This window comes from Diadema antillarum, unplaced genomic scaffold, assembly GCF_040938485.1.
Source record: "Diadema antillarum isolate AM-2024a unplaced genomic scaffold, OU_Dant_1.0 seq00000143_RagTag, whole genome shotgun sequence".
NCBI lineage: Eukaryota > Metazoa > Echinodermata > Echinoidea > Diadematoida > Diadematidae > Diadema > Diadema antillarum.
Window position 1 is genome coordinate 13,877 of NW_027271219.1, and position 21,522 is coordinate 35,398.

Genomic DNA, 21,522 nt, shown 5'->3' on the forward strand with positions numbered 1-21,522 from the left:
TGATTAGAAAGTGTGTCAGCGTACGAGGTCTAAAAGTCTATATTATTTATCTTAATCAGATGTGAAATGCGAAGGAACCGTAAAGGCATAGCTTGTAACTGCGGGTTCCAAGAAACAGACATCAATGTGAATACAATGTACACGAGTGTCGCAGTGGAGATACATAGTTAGGTCACCAAGTAAGTAATGATGACATGGGGTTTTATAAAGGCTAATTAGCAAGGTACAAGGGAAAAGTAAGTACAAGAAAGAAAAAGGTGAAACATAAGGACGAGGTAAAAAAAAAAGACAAGAAGGAGGCCATATCAGGGCTGCCAACACTGGAAACTAGTTGAGAGTGAGACTCCCATAGGCCAATGCTATAATTTAGGAGTCAAAATGAGTGAGATCAGTGAGAAATGCATGCAAATGAAATAAAGTTTTAGAGTGAGAAAGGACCAAAATGAGTGAGTCTCACTCTCAATGAGTGAGAGTTGGCAGCCCTGCCATATAATTACACAAGGAGGGCCTAGGCTTATATGAGCATAATTATAATATCGTTGAGTTCATAACGAATATTCAAAGTATGAGAATAGTGCACTGAGGCTGTGGTAGAGTCTATGAAGAGACTAACTAAAGATTTAGTTTGGTTTATTTCTGCGTTGTCTTTTTCCAAATACAATAACATTTGAAAACAAAGTGATACGGAGTATGCAAAAAAAAGGAGAGTACAGTATAACATACAAATCAATAATAAGAAATGTCAATCTCATAACAACATCAGTCTGTAATAACATAGATTATGAATCAAAGCAACATGTTACGGCATACGTCCGTATTTATACATGAACAAAGGAGAAATCACTAGTACAGACGGGACCGTTATCACAAGCAGAGCTTGACGTGGAAGGGTCTGAATGCAAAAGAAAAAAACACACGCACACAAACAGATAAACGCCATCTTCACATTTTTGTTGAAGTGAGGTTGTAATCAAACAGAAAAAAAAAATCAATTGTGTTGCACTTATCACGTATAATGAGTCTGACGATTTGAAAGTTATCACATATGGCTTACAAAATATTGTTGTCTTTGTTATCTGCAGCTTTAAAAAGAAAATCCACCCCAAAACTGAATAAACTTCAAAAGAAAGAGAAAAATATTCCCTACAGAATGATACAACAATGACTAAAATCAAATAAGATTTTAGAAAGATATAGGCCTAACATTTTGAAATTTCATATTTTTTTCGGGAAACATTATTTTTTTTTACCAGTCCTCATGAATATTGAAATCCGCAAGTTGACGATGTCATGCTCTCTTCTTATTCATTAATTTTACATAAATGACATATTTCAGTTGCATAGATATAAGACTTGTCTTAAAACCATCCAAATAAAAACAGAAAAAATTCAATGTTTACTCTTGTATCTTGGTATGGAAACATGCATGCCTTTACTTGTATTAGCTAAAAATAAAAATTTTTCCGAATTTCATATATAATGATATGAAAAATTGTGAGGGTATGACATCATCAACTCGCTCATATGAATACTCATAAGGACTGGTCAAAAAATGTTTTCCGAAATAAATTGAAATTTCATGTACGTGTTATATACATGTATATATCCTACATATATTATATTTCATATATGTATATATTTTATACATATATAATATAATATAATATATATAGATAGAGATATATATATATATATGTATATATATAGAGAGAGAGTATATGACAGACAGGTCACACTGACACTGCCTTGCCTCTCACATGATATTTATCATTGATCGTACAACATGTGATTCATCGATGATAAATAAGCAAATCTTCTTTGTTACCATAGTGTTTTATTACCCCGTCAGATGTCATGCTATGAATTGAGCATCAGAATACCCCCCCCCCCCCCCACACACACACACACTTTCATTTCTATTAACTGTAATGGATGTCTCCGTTTTCAAAGTTCTGCAAGTAATGGCGTCGAATTCGAAGTAACAAGCTTTAAAGGGATGGTATAGTTTCGGTTGAGATGGGGCTTCAGATTTCCAACTTCTTTTGATGATAGTATTTTGAGATAATGAAAAACCTTTTATGAAATATGAAAGAACATCATTATTCAATAATAATACAATTATGACTATTAACTCAGTGATTTACTCTTACAACCATGACAATCGTCTCACATTAAAGGGATAGTTAATAGCACAGATTGAGGTGAGGATTCAGCTTTTAACTCTTTGCAGGATACCTAGAAAGCACATCACAAAATATTTAAAAAACCCTAACAATTCTAAGAGGAATTCAAAGTCTATTTGAAGAAATCTGGTTTTGAAATGGCTGAGATATCCAAAATAAAGCGATCCTAAGTAAAGGTGGGACACATCTTTGAGTAGGATCACTTTGATTTACTTTGTTTTTGGATATCTCAGCCATTTAGTATATAGCCGGTTTTCATCAAGGAAACATTGAATTCCTCTTGGAATTGTTAGGGTTCTTTTTTAATATTTTGTGAGGTGCTTTCTAAGTATCTCGCAAAGAGTTAAAAGCTGAATCCTCACCTCAACCAGTGCTATTAACCACCCCTTTAATGTGAGACGATTGTCATGGTTGTAAGAGTAAATCACTGAGTTGATAGTCATAATTGTATTATTTTCTTTTTAAATGAGCTATAAACCCATCATTCCGAGGTGACAGGGCAAATTAGTAGCCATACTTTGTATGCCACCTTGTTACAAAAAAAAAAAAATAAGGTGATTATCGCACAATATATAATGCACACTCAGATATGGAGGAAAAAAGAAAAGAAAAGGTAAACCGAATACTAGTACACAGTTCCTTATCTTTGTGATTTGTATCAGATGCATGCAAAAGACGTGACTCAGTATTTTGTTTTTTTCTTTTTGATTTCAAAATATGATATTGTTTTAGTCTTCACCAACGGAACCAAAATATTTAAGAAAACAATATAGTTAGAGTATTTTTACACTGTTATCATCTGACCAATAACTAATTTCACAATCATAACTGCGTTATCTAAAAAGTCAATATTCCATTCCAAAATGCCTCATTGAGATCTTTTCTTAATATCAAAACAATTACTGAATCATTTATTTAGGCTGTTTTTTTCTTCAAAGCGATACATGCATTATATATATATATATATATATGAAGAGTTTGTTTGCAAAACCGATAAGTCCATATTTGCCAAATGGAGATATTTGCGATTAAAGGTCAAGAAACATAAAAAGAATAATACGAAAATTTTTGCTTCTTTTGACCATAACTTCAAAAATATACCTTTATATGTAGTGACCAATATATCATTTAAAAGGTATTATTTTGTACCTGATGACATCCATACTTCAAAATCTTCAAAAATGGACTTATCGGTTTTTGCGAACAAACTCTCCATATATATGTATGTGTGTGTGTGTGTGTGTGTGTGTGTGTGTGTCTTTGTCATAAAAAAGCAACACATTCATTCTGCTTAATCTAACATCTCAATGTTCATTAAATGAAATGTTATTAGAAAAGAAAAAAAAATGCTCCTTCCCTCCCTTCCGTAAGGATACATCTGTTTATAATATACAATGTATATCTATCCCACCTTCCACTCCCCAAAACTCAACTCGCCCCCTCTTTTCTCTATTCCCACCCCTTCCCCATCTGAACGTATACAGATACTTAAATTTTCCTAATGAAAACACCAGAAACTTATCTTTTTCAATATGAGTAGGAGAGCATTTCATGATGGACGTTACTTTTCATTTCAGTATAACAATCAACCAGTGAATTATTTTTTTGTTTCAATTACGACCACAACACAAAACAGAAACAAAACACAATGCAAAAAAGGTAGGATAAACAGGATAAGTAACGGAAAGGTATTAATTCCGCCAATGCCAAGTGGCATTGAATTACCACCACAACACAAAACAGAAACAAAACTCAACGCAAGAAGTTAATAGGTATTGATTAGGAGAAAAACGTATTTATTACTGGCAGATATCACCACATCAGTTTAATAGTATATCATGAATCGTATAAGGCAAGTCTCTGACAAAGCGCTGTATCATTATAATGTGGAAACAAAATTACCTTCGAAAAGTACTTTCTTCTTCTTCTTCTTCTTCCGTCTTTTTTCTTAATCCTTTCTCCCTCTATCTTTCTTTTTGTCGTTGTTGCCCGCATCAGCTGCCCTCGCAGTGATGGAATGGTCGCAACTTTGGCATATTATAGACATTTTGCATCATGTATTATATTGTTGCCACATCAACGCAGCGTAATGGCAGCATATGGAACTGAAGATATAGAAACATATGCTTATAGAATATAATTCATAAAATCATCATTAACGATCCATTATTTAACGAGAAATGATCATAACGATTATCATAATAACAAACGAACAATGTATCAGTCGAAAAAGTCATATCTTGTCTAAATCGAATCCGAATACATAGCAACCAGTTACGCATGTAATGGCAGTAGTCATATCAAACTAAAACGATGGCAATTGTGATACATTGTAACTCCTGCAAGGGTTTTTTTTTCACTATGAAACACAAACACCTTCACACACATACGCGCACACACACACACAGACGCGCAATTGTTTTGGTTTTGTTTGTTTTGTTTTGTTTTTTGGAAGCTCATCTGCATGTGGGGGAGGGCCAAGTAAGAAACACTAACTGTAGTTTGACGTTTTTTCAATTAAAAACAACATATTCAACTACAACCTCCACTTCTGTTATTGCATAACAATTTGCACCATCAGATTTCATTTAATATCTGCTACTTTCCAAAGTGTTTAAACAAGGGATATTCTCTTTCTTTCTTTCTCTCTCTCTTTCTCTCTCACACACACACACACACACACACACACTCTCTCTCTCTCTCTCTCTCTCTCGATAATGCAAAGTATGGTAAGAAAAGTGTGGAGCAAAAAGATTACTTCACTGCTGACTGCGCTTGTTATCCTAGCTGCGACGACTACCGATTGCTCCGTGAAGCTGGATTATTATTTTGTGCGCGCGGACGAGCCCTAAACTGATTCCTATGATGGTCGTCTGCACGGTATATCGAAGAGTGACCCCGTTATTTGCACTACAAATTTCTACCAGCTGATATCATAACGCATGATCCATTTCATAAAACAAATAATGCCCGGTTTTAAGCTCGTAATGTTAATGGAAATGCAGCACATTTGCGGGTATTCACATATCGTGCATCATTGTAAGCACCAGAAGAACAGAAACACAGCCCAGTGAAGTCCAAGTTCAATTATTCAAGACTTGCATGTAAAAAATTATATTTCCTCCGGAAATACCAGATTAGTTCCTTCTGAGCTGGCGAAATTGATGTCTTCTTCCGGAAGATTCCGGCAATTGTCGGGTTTTCGTTCCTCTTCATTGTGGATTGATTCAACGTCATCATCGTCATCATCATCTTCATTTTCTCTTGTTCTTACGCCATCTGGATTGGCCACATAATTAGCGCGTCGATCTTGTTGCGCGTCGACTACAACTTTGTCTCCCGACTGTTTCTCTTTCATTTTCTCTTTTTTCATCTTCTGAAGCTTGAGTGCCTTCAGCCTCGCTGCTTTTAGCTTGTCATTCCACGAGCCGGCCTGCCGAAGCCATATCCTGTGGAAAAGTCGCGTTTTGCTTTCAGCAACGTAGGTGCAAAAGGTGGAGGAATTCGCACTGGGGGTGTACTCCCTGTGTTTGAACATGCCGTGCGATTTGATGGTTGAGTTGCCGACACATCTGGAAAACACCTCTTCTTTCCTCTTGCGAAATGTGGCCAAATCGTGGCCGAAGCTTGGCCCATACTCGCGGATCTTTCTCCACAGCGTCTTGTTAAAACGGTCGTAGAGAATCACGTCCGCCCTGTTCCACTGGCGAATCTTCTGTCTGGTAGGTTCGTCAAGCTCCATTCGGTTTATGCGTTGATTTTTAGATATGTAGACGATGTCGTCGAAGGTCCAGCATAACATTTTCATAAGTACGACCAGCGACTCGTCAAAGTACTCACTGATGAGGACGAAATCCATATCGTGTACGAGCGTGTCGACAGTTTGTCGCACTTCCGTGTCATTGCCGTGATACTTGGAGTCCAAACCGAGGTCGAAGATTTGATTATTTCGAGCATAATACCATCTGAGACCACGAGTGGTATCCCACGGCAGTTTCTTCAGCTGACGCCGATAATATCCGGGCTTTCGCATGAACTCTTGAATCTCGCGGCCTTTGACCCTGCATTTCGTAGCTGGCGAGAAGCTGTCGGTGAACCTAAAGTGGTTAAAAGCAGATTCGAAGTGAGCACTGGGTTCTCGAATAATGCTGATGTACTTAGTCCCTGGCATCATAAACGAATCCATCGCTGATCGATTATAACGTAAATGAACGGCCACCATGTTATACCGAAATCGCTCTGAGCTGCTATTGTCGTGGCCTAGAGGAGGAAGGAAGAAGATCTTTGGAGAATATTTTGTAACTGGAATATAAACCAGATGTCCATTCGTGGGACTGATTTTGTTTAACACAAACGAAAGATTATGTAACAAGCCGAATCGATTGACAATTGTCTGCAGCGTGGTTGAAGCAGTTTTATGCGTTTTGATGTAGGCCACGTTGAAGTGCGGCAGGCAGAATCCACCCCGACTCTTCGAAACCAAGCGATGCTCTGACTTATTTTGGGGCGGGGACATAGCCTTCATGCGTTGTTCCTTGTTTTTCTTCAAGTTCTCCATCATTGCGCGAATGTCAGATTTACTTTTGAGCACGTTGTATTTTGCGCGTGGTGGCATCTGTCGCGAAACGTTGGCATGCCTAAGGGAAATGTTGGTCTTACTTGGACCACGTTGACCGCTCAAAACGCTCTTGCGACGCCACGAGACGTTCTGCGATAGGAGCTTGTTGGGGCCTGGTCCTCGCGCCCGGACCAACTTTGCGCTTGCTTTTTTGGCAGCGAAATTCTTGGGATCTCTGACAGCTGTCTTGCCGGGTTTGACTGGGTGAATACGCAATCTGTGAAGAAAAAACAAACCAAAACAAAATATAAGTCAGCTCTTACCAATATTTGCCCGGACATAATGTGAATAGAGTTGAAAAGCGGTCTACACACTACGATTCATACTTTTCTGTCTTATCAAAGCATACAACAAAATTAAGAAAAAAAGAAACACACAGCAATGGATCTATAAATCATTATACAAAACGGTAACCGGATGAAACGGATAAATTTAAAGATCTTTTTCAACATGATTATTTTGACAATAACAATCATAATTCCTGATAAGGAGAATCGAGCCTTACATGTGAATCCTATATAACCATGATCATGACCGTAATAATATCTTACAGTTTCAGAATGATGCAGCGGCTTGCAGTCATCCAATCAACTTGAGAGGATGAGAATGTTGGAATTACTCTATATCCACACCTTCAAATATCTGTACCAATTAAGAGCTTTATGGGAGTATTCTCTTTCAGTATGACAACGACAATTATGCTGATGGTACTGGAGTACTAGTGGATTACAGAGATGCTGGTGTTCCAGAATGATGATAAAGGTGATGATGGTTGGACCAGACGGTCATGTAAGTAATGATGATGCTGCTGCTGCTGCTGCTGATGATGATGATGATGTTTGTGTGTGTGTGTGTGTGTGTGTGTGTGTGATGACTGAGAAACACTAATACTTTTGGCTGACATAGTGATAATAATATAAAGGATTCCCCAGTGGTCGTCAGTGTGGTCAGGCCAGGCAAAATGGCATAAATTATGATTTCAATATAACAGTAAGAATCTTTGTATTTGAATGAAATATCGATATTGAATAAAACTATTAAAAAAAAGATATCTAAAAATCAACGCTTGTGGTGAATTTCTCTACCATGAGGGCTATGACAGTTGTTTGTGATTGATTGTGGCTACTGCTGTTTGAAAAAGAAACGACAAAAACAAACAATGTTCTTCCTAAAAACTAATCTCGAATTTATGAAGGTGCTGCCATAGATTTTTGTATGTCCTATACCATTATGTATTTTCATGTTGGAAACAATAGTTTTGAACATATTATTCTTAATCTTGTTACTGTTCTGATGAAATTGTGTTAGTTTCTGTACGTTCTATAGAAATATACATACCTTTACGCAAGCACAGGCCGGCAATTAAGGCATGCTTTCGGCCAAAATTAGATCGTTTGTAATCTCTTCTTTACTGGCAATGATTAAAAATGACTATCAAGGTACAATGTATAACAGTATTAACATAACCATAGTTTGTCATGATGACAGTTTATTTTTGGGGTCTTTGTTTTCAAGAACGTGTGTCCCTTTCTTGTAGCGTGTTGATATCTAATAGGATAAAGCTGATAAACATAGGGATGATATCATCTACGTGGATATTCCGAGCCAATATCAACTGATGAAAATTATATAATATTGACTGGCCTCGGGGGAGATACCAGAAATATTGCCCAAACTGAAAGAATATTGCCCGAGTCGAAGACGAGGGCAATATTCTTTCAGTGCGGGCAATATTTATCTGGTATCTCCCTCAAGGCCAGTCAATATCATAATCATTACCTATTCCCTAGGTAAATTTGGAAAATATGTGAATACGGCTATACACTATGATATAGATCAAGCCATATTTGACTACCTGTAGATCATCACCAACATGTCGAATAATTGAAAAATTGTTCATCAATGTATATCATTCAACTCCAACTTCAAAGATGCATATTTTATGTAGTTGTAACAGCCGAACTTCAAATATCTGAACGCTTTTACACTTTATTTTTGCTTCTGTTTCAATTTGGAGAGTTGCAGTAACTGATGATCACTGTGCAGTTATTGAGCACAAATGGACTAGTCATTGTTTGACGCGTAGTGCTGCTGGAAGTGGTCGACCTCATGAGTTGATTTATCGGCGTTCTTCTGCGGTGTGTGTAACCGACACCGCAGCGACGTCCTTGTATTGTTTTCTTTTCGTGGTCGATCGGAATGTTTACATGTAAAGTAGGGGTGTGGGAAGAGAGATTCCACTCCTTCTCTTCCCATCTCCCTGTGTAAAGTGAGTGGCGAAACCCGGAAAATACCAACGAATATTGACTGCTGACCTTTTGACCCTGCAAAATACCAACTGCAATTGCCTCGCAAAACTACCTCGTATAGGTAATAATAAATAATAATCAACTGCTGACGTGAAGATTAGCTTCGGACCTTTTTATATGCCTATAATCCTTGTTTGAACACATGGATTAAATTATTTTGGCATTGCAAGTCCGGGAACGACGTTGATTTGTTCATGCTGAACAACGAATCAGTCAAGGCCGATATGAATTGAAATGAAAATGAATATTGCATCATTGTGTCTTTGTTATAGAATGTAAGCAACTTGTTGCTAGGTCGAACAAAGTCACAAAATTGTATTAAGAAATATCCACAATAATAGTCATAATGATCATAATGATGATAATGGTATTACTGGCAATGCAGATAATAAGAAGAGGATAAACGTTAAAGTTATATTTACCCATTCAACACTGTGTCGTAAATGTGTATTGTTGTACGTGAGGCGTCTTAGGTCGCACAAGTGGCAATTCAAACAAACTATATTAGAAATGGATGTTTATGACAATGCCGATGAAAAGACCAGGATGGACGTATCATGAATGATATATATATATACCAGTTGAATAATGTATCATAAACGTGTCTTGACATTTTGTTGTACATATGTTCCGTTCTTTGGTTCTACAAATGACAATTAGCATGGAAACTTATGACAATGAAGGCAGTGCCGATGTAAGGAGATGGACGGACTTACTGAATTATGTACCTGTTGTCTTTCATTTCTTCGGTGCCCGGTGTCCAGACGGAGAGGGCGGCTAGGAAAACCAAGAGCCCCGTCAGCAAGATGATGGTGATCTTGCCCAAGGACTGTCAGAGGAGGGTAAACACATCAAGATCTATTAACACTGATGTAAGGTCTAACTGCTCTTTGATGGGAGGACTGTGGTACAACTTTGAACACATGGACTTCGGACCCGGGGTTCGAATCCAACTAGGAGATCGGAGCTGCCAGGAACACTAGGGGCCCTTTCAGAAAGATCAGGCTGGACTCCTAGACAGAGGAGAACCCTCCCCCCCCCCAAAAAAAAAAGTGCAAACATTAAAGGACAAGTCCACCTTCATATACATAAGGATTGAGAAAATGCAGCAATATTAGTTGAACACATCAGTGAAAGTTTGAGGAAAATTGGACAATCCGTTCAAAAGTTACGAATATTTTAAGTATCTGCGCAGTCACTGCTGGAAGAGAAGACTACTACAGTGTATGATGTCACATGCGTACAACTACATAAGGAAAATAAAAAGAGAATTTAACAAAACTTTACTTTTTGAATAAAGTGCACATTTCTTCGACTTGCTACTGACGTATGTTAAGGGTAATATTATTCCCCCTGCCTTCTGAAAGAGAGAAGTCGAGTGTTCTTTTATTATGCGAGAAAATGGAAATATGTTGAATTTTCTTTATTCTTTCTTTATATCGTTGTACTCATGTGACATCACAAGCTATAGTAGTCTTTTCCTCCAACCATGACTGAGCAGAAACTTCAGAAATTCATAACTTTTGAACGGATTGTCCGATTTTGCTCAAACTCTCATTGATGTGTTCTATTAATACTGCTGCATTCACTCAACCCACATGTCTATGAAGGTGAACTTGTCCTTTAACAAGTTTTCAATACGTTAAAACAAATCGGAATTAAACCTCCTTTACAAAAAAAAAAGGTTCAAGTGAACACGGTGAAAGCGGGCAAAGAGTCGTTACATCGCATTTTACTGTTTATTGGTAATCATGATCTTCTCCATAAGCGCAGACAAAATACAACTAGTCAATTTCACACACACCGACACACACGCACACACATTCACACTCATAATATTAAGAATCATGTAAATACAAATATATTATATATATATATATATATATATATATATATACACTTGGTGATTCTATCCTTCTATGAAGAGTGTTCGATATCCTCAAAGGAAGAGCTTTAGACAGAAGTATTGGAACAAGTTCACGCAGTTGACTGCAGGTTCATCCGTATTTATTGCAACTCGGAGTTTCATGCAACCTCCATGAGGCGCAAACATCAGGCAATAATTATTATTATTGCCTGATGATTGCGCCTCATGGAGGTTGCATGAAACTCCGAGTAGCAATAAATACGGATGAACCTGCAGTCAACCACGCGAACTTGTTCCAATACTTATGCATATATATATATATATATATATATATATTATATGCTTATTTTTCATATACTGTGTGTCTACGGCCGTTTGATAATTGTAACTTTTTCACAATTTTGATTTCTTCTTCTCTAATGTTTGGTCTTAACTAAGCTAAGAACAGAATTTCACTTTTCACTCATATAATACATTTGTTAACATAATATTATACATAGAGAGAGAGAGAGAGAGAGAGAGAGCAACAGTTGGCTGTCATCACAAAAATAGAAACAGTAGATAAAATGATGCTAGTTCAGGTTGGTGCACAAAGCTTGCCCTGTTTCCATGGTTTCACTCACCCTCTTCCCCATACGAATCATCTTCCTTCAAGGACGTAGCCCGCACTATAGGACCAAAAAAAAGAAGAAGAAATGTATTTTCTCTTGTCGTCTGAAGTCACCCTGAAGCAAAGATAAACAACATGGACAGAAAGATTAAAAAATCAGAACAGAACAATCCAGTCTATCATTTGTAGTCGAAATGTTAGTGAAGGAATACATTGATGTACATAGAAATTGCTTCAAACTGGACTGCAGAATACTATATTGTCGAACCTGCGCGTTCACTGTCTAACTGTTTGCATCTTTTTCATTCGACAGTCCCAAAGGTCATTTGATTATAGACGAAGGCAGCAAATCATGAAAAGACGTAATTTATCCGAAACTTGAGATAAACAATGAAAGGGGAGGAATATGTACCACATACCAAGGATATTGCGTCTCAGGTGAACTTTATTAATCAAATAACATAGGGCAATAACTATGCATGCTCTTCACTCATAGTCAACAGTATTGTTTTCATGAGCTATTTAGACGATATTCAGTAATCTGGAGGAATACTAGCTCCTTCCCTTATAAATACCGTTAGCTTGTAAACGCATATAAAATCATTTGTCTTATAAAAGTATATACACACTTATCTTTGAGAAGTGAATATAATTATGTCTTTATTGATACACATTATATATAATTATACATCATACACAAATACACGTAGTCATACATCCGTACATACACGTATACATGTACATTCAAACATTAAAACCATTATACAGAAGTGATCATAATGCATTGATAATACACATGTTTCGCAGCCTGTTTGTCCATGACAAATGACATTGAATGTAGGAAACCCAAGTGATCGTACGCAAGGTCGACACTAACTTTGTTTTTGTTGTTGTTGTTGGTGGTGGTGGTCATTTCTTGGTAGCCAACAACAACAACAACAACAACAACAACAACATCAAAATGAATTAATTCAATACAGCAGTTAAACAATCATAGATTATGATTTATCAATTATATCAAATTTGGAGACCTAATAAAGGGCCTCAAAAACAACATACTATGACTAATTGAAGTGAGAAAAAAAATAAAGCTGAAATAATTTCATTAAGCATTTAGACAATAAACCATGATATCTGTTTTTAGATTGGCAGCCAGGTATGATGAGGGCTTTAGATGCTACGTGCTGTGGTGAAGTTCATCATGCCTATGAATTGTGGCAAAAATATTATCATTTGTTGTTGTATGACACGACATTGTTCATGAACTAATATCATTCATATAAGGGCCTATGCGTATAGGCCCTTCCTGAATTTCAATTCTTAGATAGATTGATTTTGGTCGTGAAATCTCGCTATGAGAAATGTTTGGTTACATTTGACAGTAAAATAAATTGAGTTTGACCACGAAGGCGATTTGGCAACCCTTTGGCGCGAGACATCAAGCTAAAATACAAGTAGGCCTATATAGTTTGTGAGCAATGACTTTGGCATAGAATCGATAGACACCCCAATCATTACAAAGTAAGCTGGCTACAGACGTGTCATGTCCATGCAGAAAAATGATATAAAAACTATCTGTGTATTTTGATTACCAATTAGTACCGACGCATAGATAGGACCCATGCATGCGCCATATTTCCATGATGTGAAAGACATATCAATCATTTTCTTCCTCTCATTCGCCCTGATCCAGTTAAAATGTCAGATCGCCTGTTTGTATCGTAATGTCGAACGTATAGGTGCATGGGAGGCTATCATTATGTCCATGCAATACTATAGTAGGGTACAGTACTTCCTGCAACCACCATACGCTTTAATACAACTTCATAAATGCGCTAATTAACTTCACATAACATAGGGACTCATATAATTTCTTGGTATTGCAATGTTGTTTAGGGGAACTTATATCTAATCAATGTAATGTTTCGGCGGAGAGTCATATCTGTGACAAAATGGTAGGTGTCTAAGATAACACTGTTGTTGAGGGGCTGATTACAGACAATAATACTTACTCGATAAATTATTGAAAATGTGTCATGCAGAAATAGGGGCAGCGATGATGATTGAATGTCGGAAGAACAGTATATCGTTCCCACGGACTATAAAACTCCAAAATCCAGGCTGGACACCACAAATATAACACACCACAGGTCCCGGGGACACCCCGCGGTTCTGTGTAGCAGCGGTGCACACTCAGCATTTCCGACGAGATTTCCGCCTACCACGATACATGGTGATACCAAGCACCCGGAATTCTCTGGTCTGTGCGAGGAATGAGTCAAAATGGTCCGGACAGGGATGTATAAGGAAGAAGAAACAGCAGTAGTGTGAAGACTGGGAGAGAGATTCGACTGTTCGAGTACTTGAACCAGGTGACCCCAGACAGCAGTAGACCTACTTTCCTCCGCAAAAGGCGATAGTGTTGTTTTCTTTTGTTTATATTGTCTTCTATGAGGAGCTTGACCTGACTGAGGACGTACAGGAGGTCAACAGGGGCGGATCCAGGGGGCGGGGCACATCGGGTGCGCCCCCCCCCCATTTATTTTGTTGGAATAAGAGATATTAAAAGAAAAGACAATTATACCAAGCACCCCATCGCCCACTCTTAATCACTCTCACTCTGTCTTTCTAACTTGAAAAAAAAATGTCTTTCCTAGTACATGACATCAGCAGCGAAGAAGGATAGAAATCTGAATAATTGCAAGATTTGTGACATTATTTCCTCGCACCCCTGTTGACGTGATATTAGCCATGCAAACAGCATGTGTTTACTCATCTAAATCTTTCCATCATCACCTGTCTATCTATCTGTCAGTCTACACACTGTTGTATTCATTATTATTCATGAGAGCGAAGGAGAAAAAGGAGACAGTCTCATTGTGACATGATTAATGATGAAAAACTCCTGTTTGTTTTAGCCCATCAAAATGACACACTGCAATATACAGTAAATCAAATGTAAAAGTCATATCGCCAAACGTCCCCATAATTGACGTAAAATAGCGCCACCATTCGAGCACACTGGCTTGCAGCGATCGATTCTTATTTTCCTTTCGTTCTTTCTTCACTTGGCGGTGCGATTCCACACCCATGCCTACGTAAAATCAAGCGAATGACATGGCAGAGGTTCCAAGAGCTATTTGATCTGACCAAATAACAAAGACATGGAATTTCGATTTTCCCCATATTTCCACAAATCAGCAATGTTAGTCTCAACTACATTACGGCAAATTGACAGAAGTCTAGTGTTCTTGATATAATATCAGGAATCTCCGTTTATACATACAGTTCTGTACCTGTACAAAGACCTTAAGTAAGGTCTGAAAATAAATTAATCAGTAAAATTAAGAGGTATACATGACCACAAATCATTATTGTAGTGCTGCAGTAAGCCGCATTATTATTTGTAACTGTTACATTTAGGAGGAAAAGGATGCTAAATTATTGACCCCACAACACGATTTTTGTCATAGTTTGTGTACAAACGAATGTAAACTTGTCACAAGACATCATCAACGCATAGGTATGTAGGCCTACATTCTATGCATGCGCCACCTCAGGGAGGTACCTCCCTGGTCACCTTTGGCATGTGTATTCACTTTGTCTTTTCATCAGGTATAAGAGCCAATCTTCATAACGTAGCTAGGTTCCATTTTTTTCTTTTTCTTAAAGGGATCGTATATAGTTTTGGTTGAGACCTAATATCAGGTTTCTAACATATTTTGGTGAGATAATGAGAAACCTCTTATGAAATTTGAAAGAGCATGTAATTCCATGAGAGATTCAACGTTTATTAATGATGAAAATTGGTTTTGAAATAGCTGAGATATCCAAAACAGAGCGATTCTAATAAAGTGTGGGACCCACATTTTTTTACGATCTCTTTGTTTAACTTTGTTTTTGGATGTTTCAGTCATTCCAAACCTGATTTTCATTAAAATAAACTTTGAATTCCTCTTAAAATGGTATGCTCTGTACTATTTCATAAGTGTTTTCTTGGTATCTCGCAAAAATTTAAAAGCCCAATTCTCATCTCCACCAATACTGTACCATCCCTTTAAACCTTTTCTCATTACCACCTATATTGTAATTTCCACCCTATATTATGCATGTACTCATATATTTACATCATCTGCATTGTTATGATATTCTTCGGCCATCAAAAAGTACCTTCACTGCCGACTAGTCGTCGAGCTGCCGCACGTTTTTTCTCCTCCCAACAGCTCAATGGCCCTGAGGGTCGAAAAAGCAAGCCCGCTACCTAGCGTTCATGGTGGACCCTGCTATTGAAAAAGAATCCTTAAAGAATGATGACACTCATAATAATGATATTAATATTAATATCAATATCTATATTTGTAATAACAACAAGGAGAAGAATGATATGACATATGACATAAGAATAAAACCATATAGCTGTAGAGGGTTTATACTAACAGGTTTTTTTTTAGTAAAAGTGTTGTCCACATTTTGTACATTGAACAATAGTTGACTTCTATTAAACTGATTAATATTTTTCATTTTTTTAGAACTGTTTTGAAGCACTAAAACTTAATTTGTTTTTCATCTGCAAATGATAGCACTGGGCTGTAATAAAGAAAGCAGCTCCATCATGCCAGAACTTTCACTTTATGCAGACTTCTCAAAACAGTTCCTATAACACTAACTGTTGAACATCAAACTATCCCAGGGTCCTCTCACACATTGTTCAAACAAAGGTATTGAAGTTTGAAAGCTGTGTTTAAAAATGGCTGTGACTCCATAAAATTTGTCAAATGCAGTCCATGATTAACAATGGGGAAAATCTTCTGATCGTAATGTCCATTTGACCTTCACTTTAAAAAGTTTGTAGCGTTCTACAATGAAAATGTAATTATATTATTATCCAATAAAGTGTTTCACAAATCCCCTTTGATCTATATCCTGTAGGATTCTGCCTTGCATCATTCCTGTATTAATACTACGTAAAAAAAAAACAGCATACGTTCATGTTTAGATGCATGAAATAAAATGCAGATAGAAAATTATCGCCTCTTGTAATTCATTTCTCTTACTATCATAACTCTGTTTACCAAAGTCAAGTTTACAATGATTTTGAGTTGCACAAACATGATTGATAGCAGTTGTTTATCAAACATAACAATTTTATTTTGTAAACATCATGTTTTCAATCGCCGTTACTTGGCAGTTTATGCCCCTGTCACAAGCCATGTTGTATTGACCATTGGCTCTCCTCTCCCATCTCAGTTTAACCCTATTATCGAACTACAATATTCATGCAGACTTTGAAGGTCTTGTTTACCTTTAGGAACAGTGATTTAAAATTTTTTCAAGATATGAGATTTAATGTATATGTATAGGTCTGTTGTACCACAAAGCATCCTATCATATACAATTTTCCGATAATGCCTAAAATATAAGGAGATATCTGTATTTTTCTCACTAACTGTAGACGGTTTAGTCTGGAAACATTTTTATTATAACTATTGTTCACATTTTGTATATTCAACTATACTTAACATTGATTTTACCGATTCAAATTTTTACAGTGGTTGTTTCTATACCTAGTCACATTTTAGAGCTATTGTAAGGCACTAATGCTGGGTTTTAGTTTCATCTGCAAATAGTAAATTGTGCCATAAATGTACGGCAGGTCTTTGATCGAAATGAAAGAAGAGATGTTTTAAATTGATTAATTGTTTTGTTTTCTTTGAATCTGTATCGACAACAAACATGATTGTGTTATTGGAATAAAAATTTCATTTCAATTGAATTGCATTGAATTAAGGGTGTCCACGTCTGCATTAAAGGTCCTATTTACCTTTGGGAGCAGTGATTTATAAAAATGTTCAAGATATCACATTTGATGCATATGCGTAGGTCTGTTGTACCACAAAACATCCTACCATATAACATTTTGCAATAAAGCCTAAAATATAAGGAGATAATAATATGAGTAATTTTTTCAATAAACCATAACTGTAGACGGATTAGTCTGGAAGCATTTTTATTATATCTATTTTTCGAATTTTGTATATTTTACAATGCTTAGCATCGATTTTATTGCTTCAAATTTTCACAGTGGTTGTTTCTATCCCTAACTCATATTTTAGAACTATTTCAAAGCACTAATGCTGGGTTTTTGTTTCATCTGCAAATGGTAAATTATGCCTTTAACCATTTATGTGCCACGTGTATTTCCTGTTTATAGGTTTATGTAGAACATTTGTGCTCATTTGACTCACTGGCACAGAACAAGTTAAAGCTATGAGGTCAGATAAACGTAAAAGTCCCAGGATATTGGGCGGTTGTTGGGCAGATTTCTTACAGTACCGACCCTCGTCTCCAGCCGCATCGTTGAAGTAAAAGTAATATAAGGAAGGGAAGTCCCCTATGCGTGTTCCAGGCACTAGAGGGAGACATAACTGTGGGTGTGTCTCGATCAGCTGCTGCGTACTGACAGCATGGCATGTCTAGGCTCCCTAGGCTCTATGGGCAGTCATGCGATCTGGGAGTGTTCTTTGAGCTATTGTTAGCGGTACGCCAAATTTCAAGTTGTTCCATAGGTTTTTGTTTGCATCACATGAGGCTGAAAGCTGAATTACCGTCCCTGAAGAGAGTTGCCGCGGGGACTAGGTATAAGAAAAAGATGCGGTTCGCTTGGCAAACGTATTGAGTGTATTCGCACGCTCGGATGGTCATGGACTGAAAAAAAGTCGAGGAATATTTGAAGTTTCCCACAACCCTTTCTGGAGTAGACACCTGTGATTTCCTTTACTAAACCTGCCGCACAGTCGGTAGGCCTACTTGGTAGCGTCAACTTTTGTCGGGGATTAGTCAAACCAAATGGACGGACCAAATCTATGGGAAAAGAACAACTGAAGAGATGATGTGATCGGAGGTGAAAATTAGTGTTCATTGTCTGAGAGATCGTGAGAGAACGGTAGGCAGGAAACGGGTGAAATGGAGTACCACGATGGACTTTAGTGCTACAAATCAACGCACCGAAAATCCGGTCATAGATATAATGTTTCACCGTAACAAATCAAGCGAACCTTCTCCTCGTCGTATTCGGTAAACCGGACATCGGCGTCTACCAGTTTTGACGTTCCTACGCTGGCCCATTGGAAGAAGGGGAAAGCGAGATGTCTGTAACTTCACCCGCCACGGAAAGCCATGGTAGTACATCCGATCCGCCGGGATCAAACCTGGGAATTTCGACTCCGCTCGTACCATCGGTTCGTTTGTATTCTTGTGATTACATTGTTAATGGAAGTTCATTTATGTAGGCTTAATCTTCAATGACAGGCTGACAGAAAGTGCATACTTTAATGACCTACACACACCGACTTAAGAGAAGATCCATCTGGTAGTTTTCTACATTGCATGTACATGCCATCCAATAAGTCAGACTATTTCAATCATGCTTTACGACAGTTTATTAGGCCAGTGATCGAGAGAATATTCGTTGTTTCTTCCACGTTTATGTAGCTGTAAGATTGATCAGAGTTTGAAGCTACCAATCAAATATATGAATATATATATATATATATATATATATGTTTGTTGTTGTTGTTCGTTGTTGTGTTTTTTGTGTTTTTTGTGTGTGTTTTTTTTTTTTTTGGGGGGGGGGGACAGCTTCTTTACCAAAGTAACAGGAAAGTGAGCTTACTCCGTTATGTCCATTGAACCTTGCACAAGTTAAAGCCTTTACCAGAATTCTTTAATTTCATGCATTGATGACTTAATAGAGATAATCATATCAGATTAACGCAAAATAGTTGTGGAATAATTGTATGTCATGCAATTTTAAGAAAAAATCCTGGGTGTAAATTTGTGTTATGAGGACTATTAGAAATAATGAAAATCTTATTGTCTTGCTGTGAGTGTGGTCACGGTGGTAAGTATCCTTCAAGTGCATAATTATTAGTTATTCACTTTATGTACAGGTGGAGGAGGGCAATATGGGCGCAGGGCTACCACCTTTATGTTCTTGGCAATCCAGTTTGATAACTAATGTTATATAATTGTATTGCCCGTTGTGGAAGAGAAGCATATTCATGATTCATTATGCTAAAAAGTGTGTTATTCTCTCCGTCTGCATGTTATGTATATTATATTTTTCTATATTGTAACTGATTGACAGACTGCCCTACATCGACGTAAATAAGCACCGAATTGATCAGTGTTTTTTAGTAGTAGCCATGATAAAAGAAATCATGAGTGTGCGTACCCAAACATCTCGATGGAAGAATTTCATGAATTTGAATATAATAATATGTATTGTACAACAAAGTAAGATAGATTTAAAATTGTATCTTTGATTGGGTCATATGCCATTCTTGATCCTTGTTTTGTTTTTGTTTGTTTTTGTTTTTTCCCGTTTTTTCCCTTATGATTGTTGCACAACAAAATGGGCTTTTGATTCGGTCAGATACTATTATGATCTTTGTTTTTGTTATTCTTCCCTGTGATTGTAGTCACTGGTGTTAGGAGTATGTTTGGCCATTGGAGGCAACCTTATGATCAGCGTCTCCATGAATATACAGGTAAAAGAATAAAAGAGTTCCAACATTCCTGAATATATAGATATATACAAAACATGTTGACGTCTGTGTCACTCTCGTAAGGTTTAAGGTGATACATAAGGTGTGGCAATACGCTGTACTTGATTAGGAATTAATGTTTACATACCTCTACATTGTATGTTTGTCCATCATATTCTTCACACACTTTTATCAACATGTACACAAACTTTCTTGCTACACAAATACTTTATACATTAGCTGTCGTAAAACTAAATGTTCATAAATGAGAATAAGCAGATTGCATGTGAAAGGCTGAATACGTTCCTCATGAATGCGACACAGATTTCAGAGCAGTTAGTTTTCAGAGTAGTATTCGATTTTTAGATTTTTTCTTTTCACTCTGGGATACCTGCAGAAAGATGCTCTTCCTTTACTAATGTTCTAGTCTTGTGTTGATGTAGACCAATCCTTTGTTTACATGCATCTAAAGGCATTGCCTTAGGAATACGCTGCAATACTGATTACACTTGAGAATTTCGAGAATGACAGCATTCCAAAAAGTCCTTTTATTATCTAAATTGAAGAGTTTAAGTCGATCGGGAATCTTGAGAATGAGAATACATGTACTTCGATTTTAATGATTTTTTTTTAAATGGATGTTCTACAGTCTAACGTTTTCATAATATATCTAACTTGCTATTGTCATAGAGCATCCCCCTTATAGGAGAACCTGAGCTATAGGCTATTAACAATAATGCCCTTGACTATAGATGCTCTCTTGTTTTGTAACATGTTGTTGATAGTTAAACAGCGAAGATGAAACATGCTGTATAATGCAGCATACTTGAGGAAATTTTTGTCTTAGTATCCCATCCGACACATAGCTGATGTTACCTAATGGATACAATCTGTCTTTGGATCTGAAGATAACATTATTACTCTTATTGCTATTTGAGCTAAACACGTCATAAAATACCATTCTGATATACTTTAATCCAACAATAATTACCATGCTTACATTCCCCGTAAAGTTACTTTACCTGCATGCACAGCTTTAGACAACTCCTTGTCTGTATGAATAAGATGAAAAACACATTCAATACATGGTAGATGCCGTTCAAACCATTTAGTTCAATTTGAATCCATTTGATGATGGTTCCTAAAGTCGAATTATATTCTGGCTGCACCAGAAATATGCTCTGACGAAGATCCATGAGAGAAGAGCATCGCAAGCCTTGACCCTCTTGGACACAGCGAGTATCTCAAAAGCTGGATCTGGTGGCTTGGTATTGGACTCATGATCCTAGGAGAGGGGGGTAATTTCTTGGCCTACGGCTTCGGCCCCGCTTCTGTGATCGCACCTCTTGGTACAACAACAGTTGTGGGTAAGTCCACTTTCGAGTTTTT

General features: G+C 37.1%; 2 protein-coding genes across 2 annotated transcripts in view; one reads left to right on the plus strand and one right to left on the minus strand.

Annotated features, from left to right (window-relative positions):
- Nucleotides 1-5,295: 5,295 nt before the first annotated feature.
- Nucleotides 5,296-11,621, minus strand: LOC139727709 (uncharacterized). Its single transcript, XM_071638688.1, has 3 exons — nt 11,601-11,621; nt 9,839-9,939; nt 5,296-7,018 (listed from the first exon to the last, which is right to left on the minus strand). The coding sequence occupies exons 1-3, from the start codon at nt 11,619-11,621 to the stop codon at nt 5,296-5,298; spliced, it is 1,845 nt and encodes a 614-aa protein (XP_071494789.1).
- A 6,494-nt stretch (nt 11,622-18,115) lies between these two features.
- The window catches only part of LOC139727683 (NIPA-like protein 2), a 32,845-nt gene continuing 29,438 nt past the window's right edge, over nt 18,116-21,522 (plus strand). The window contains 4 exon segments of the mRNA XM_071638662.1: nt 18,116-18,825; nt 20,068-20,136; nt 21,306-21,366; nt 21,369-21,500. Coding sequence (XP_071494763.1) covers nt 18,733-18,825; nt 20,068-20,136; nt 21,306-21,366; nt 21,369-21,500 — 355 coding nt within the window. The 5' untranslated portion in view covers nt 18,116-18,732.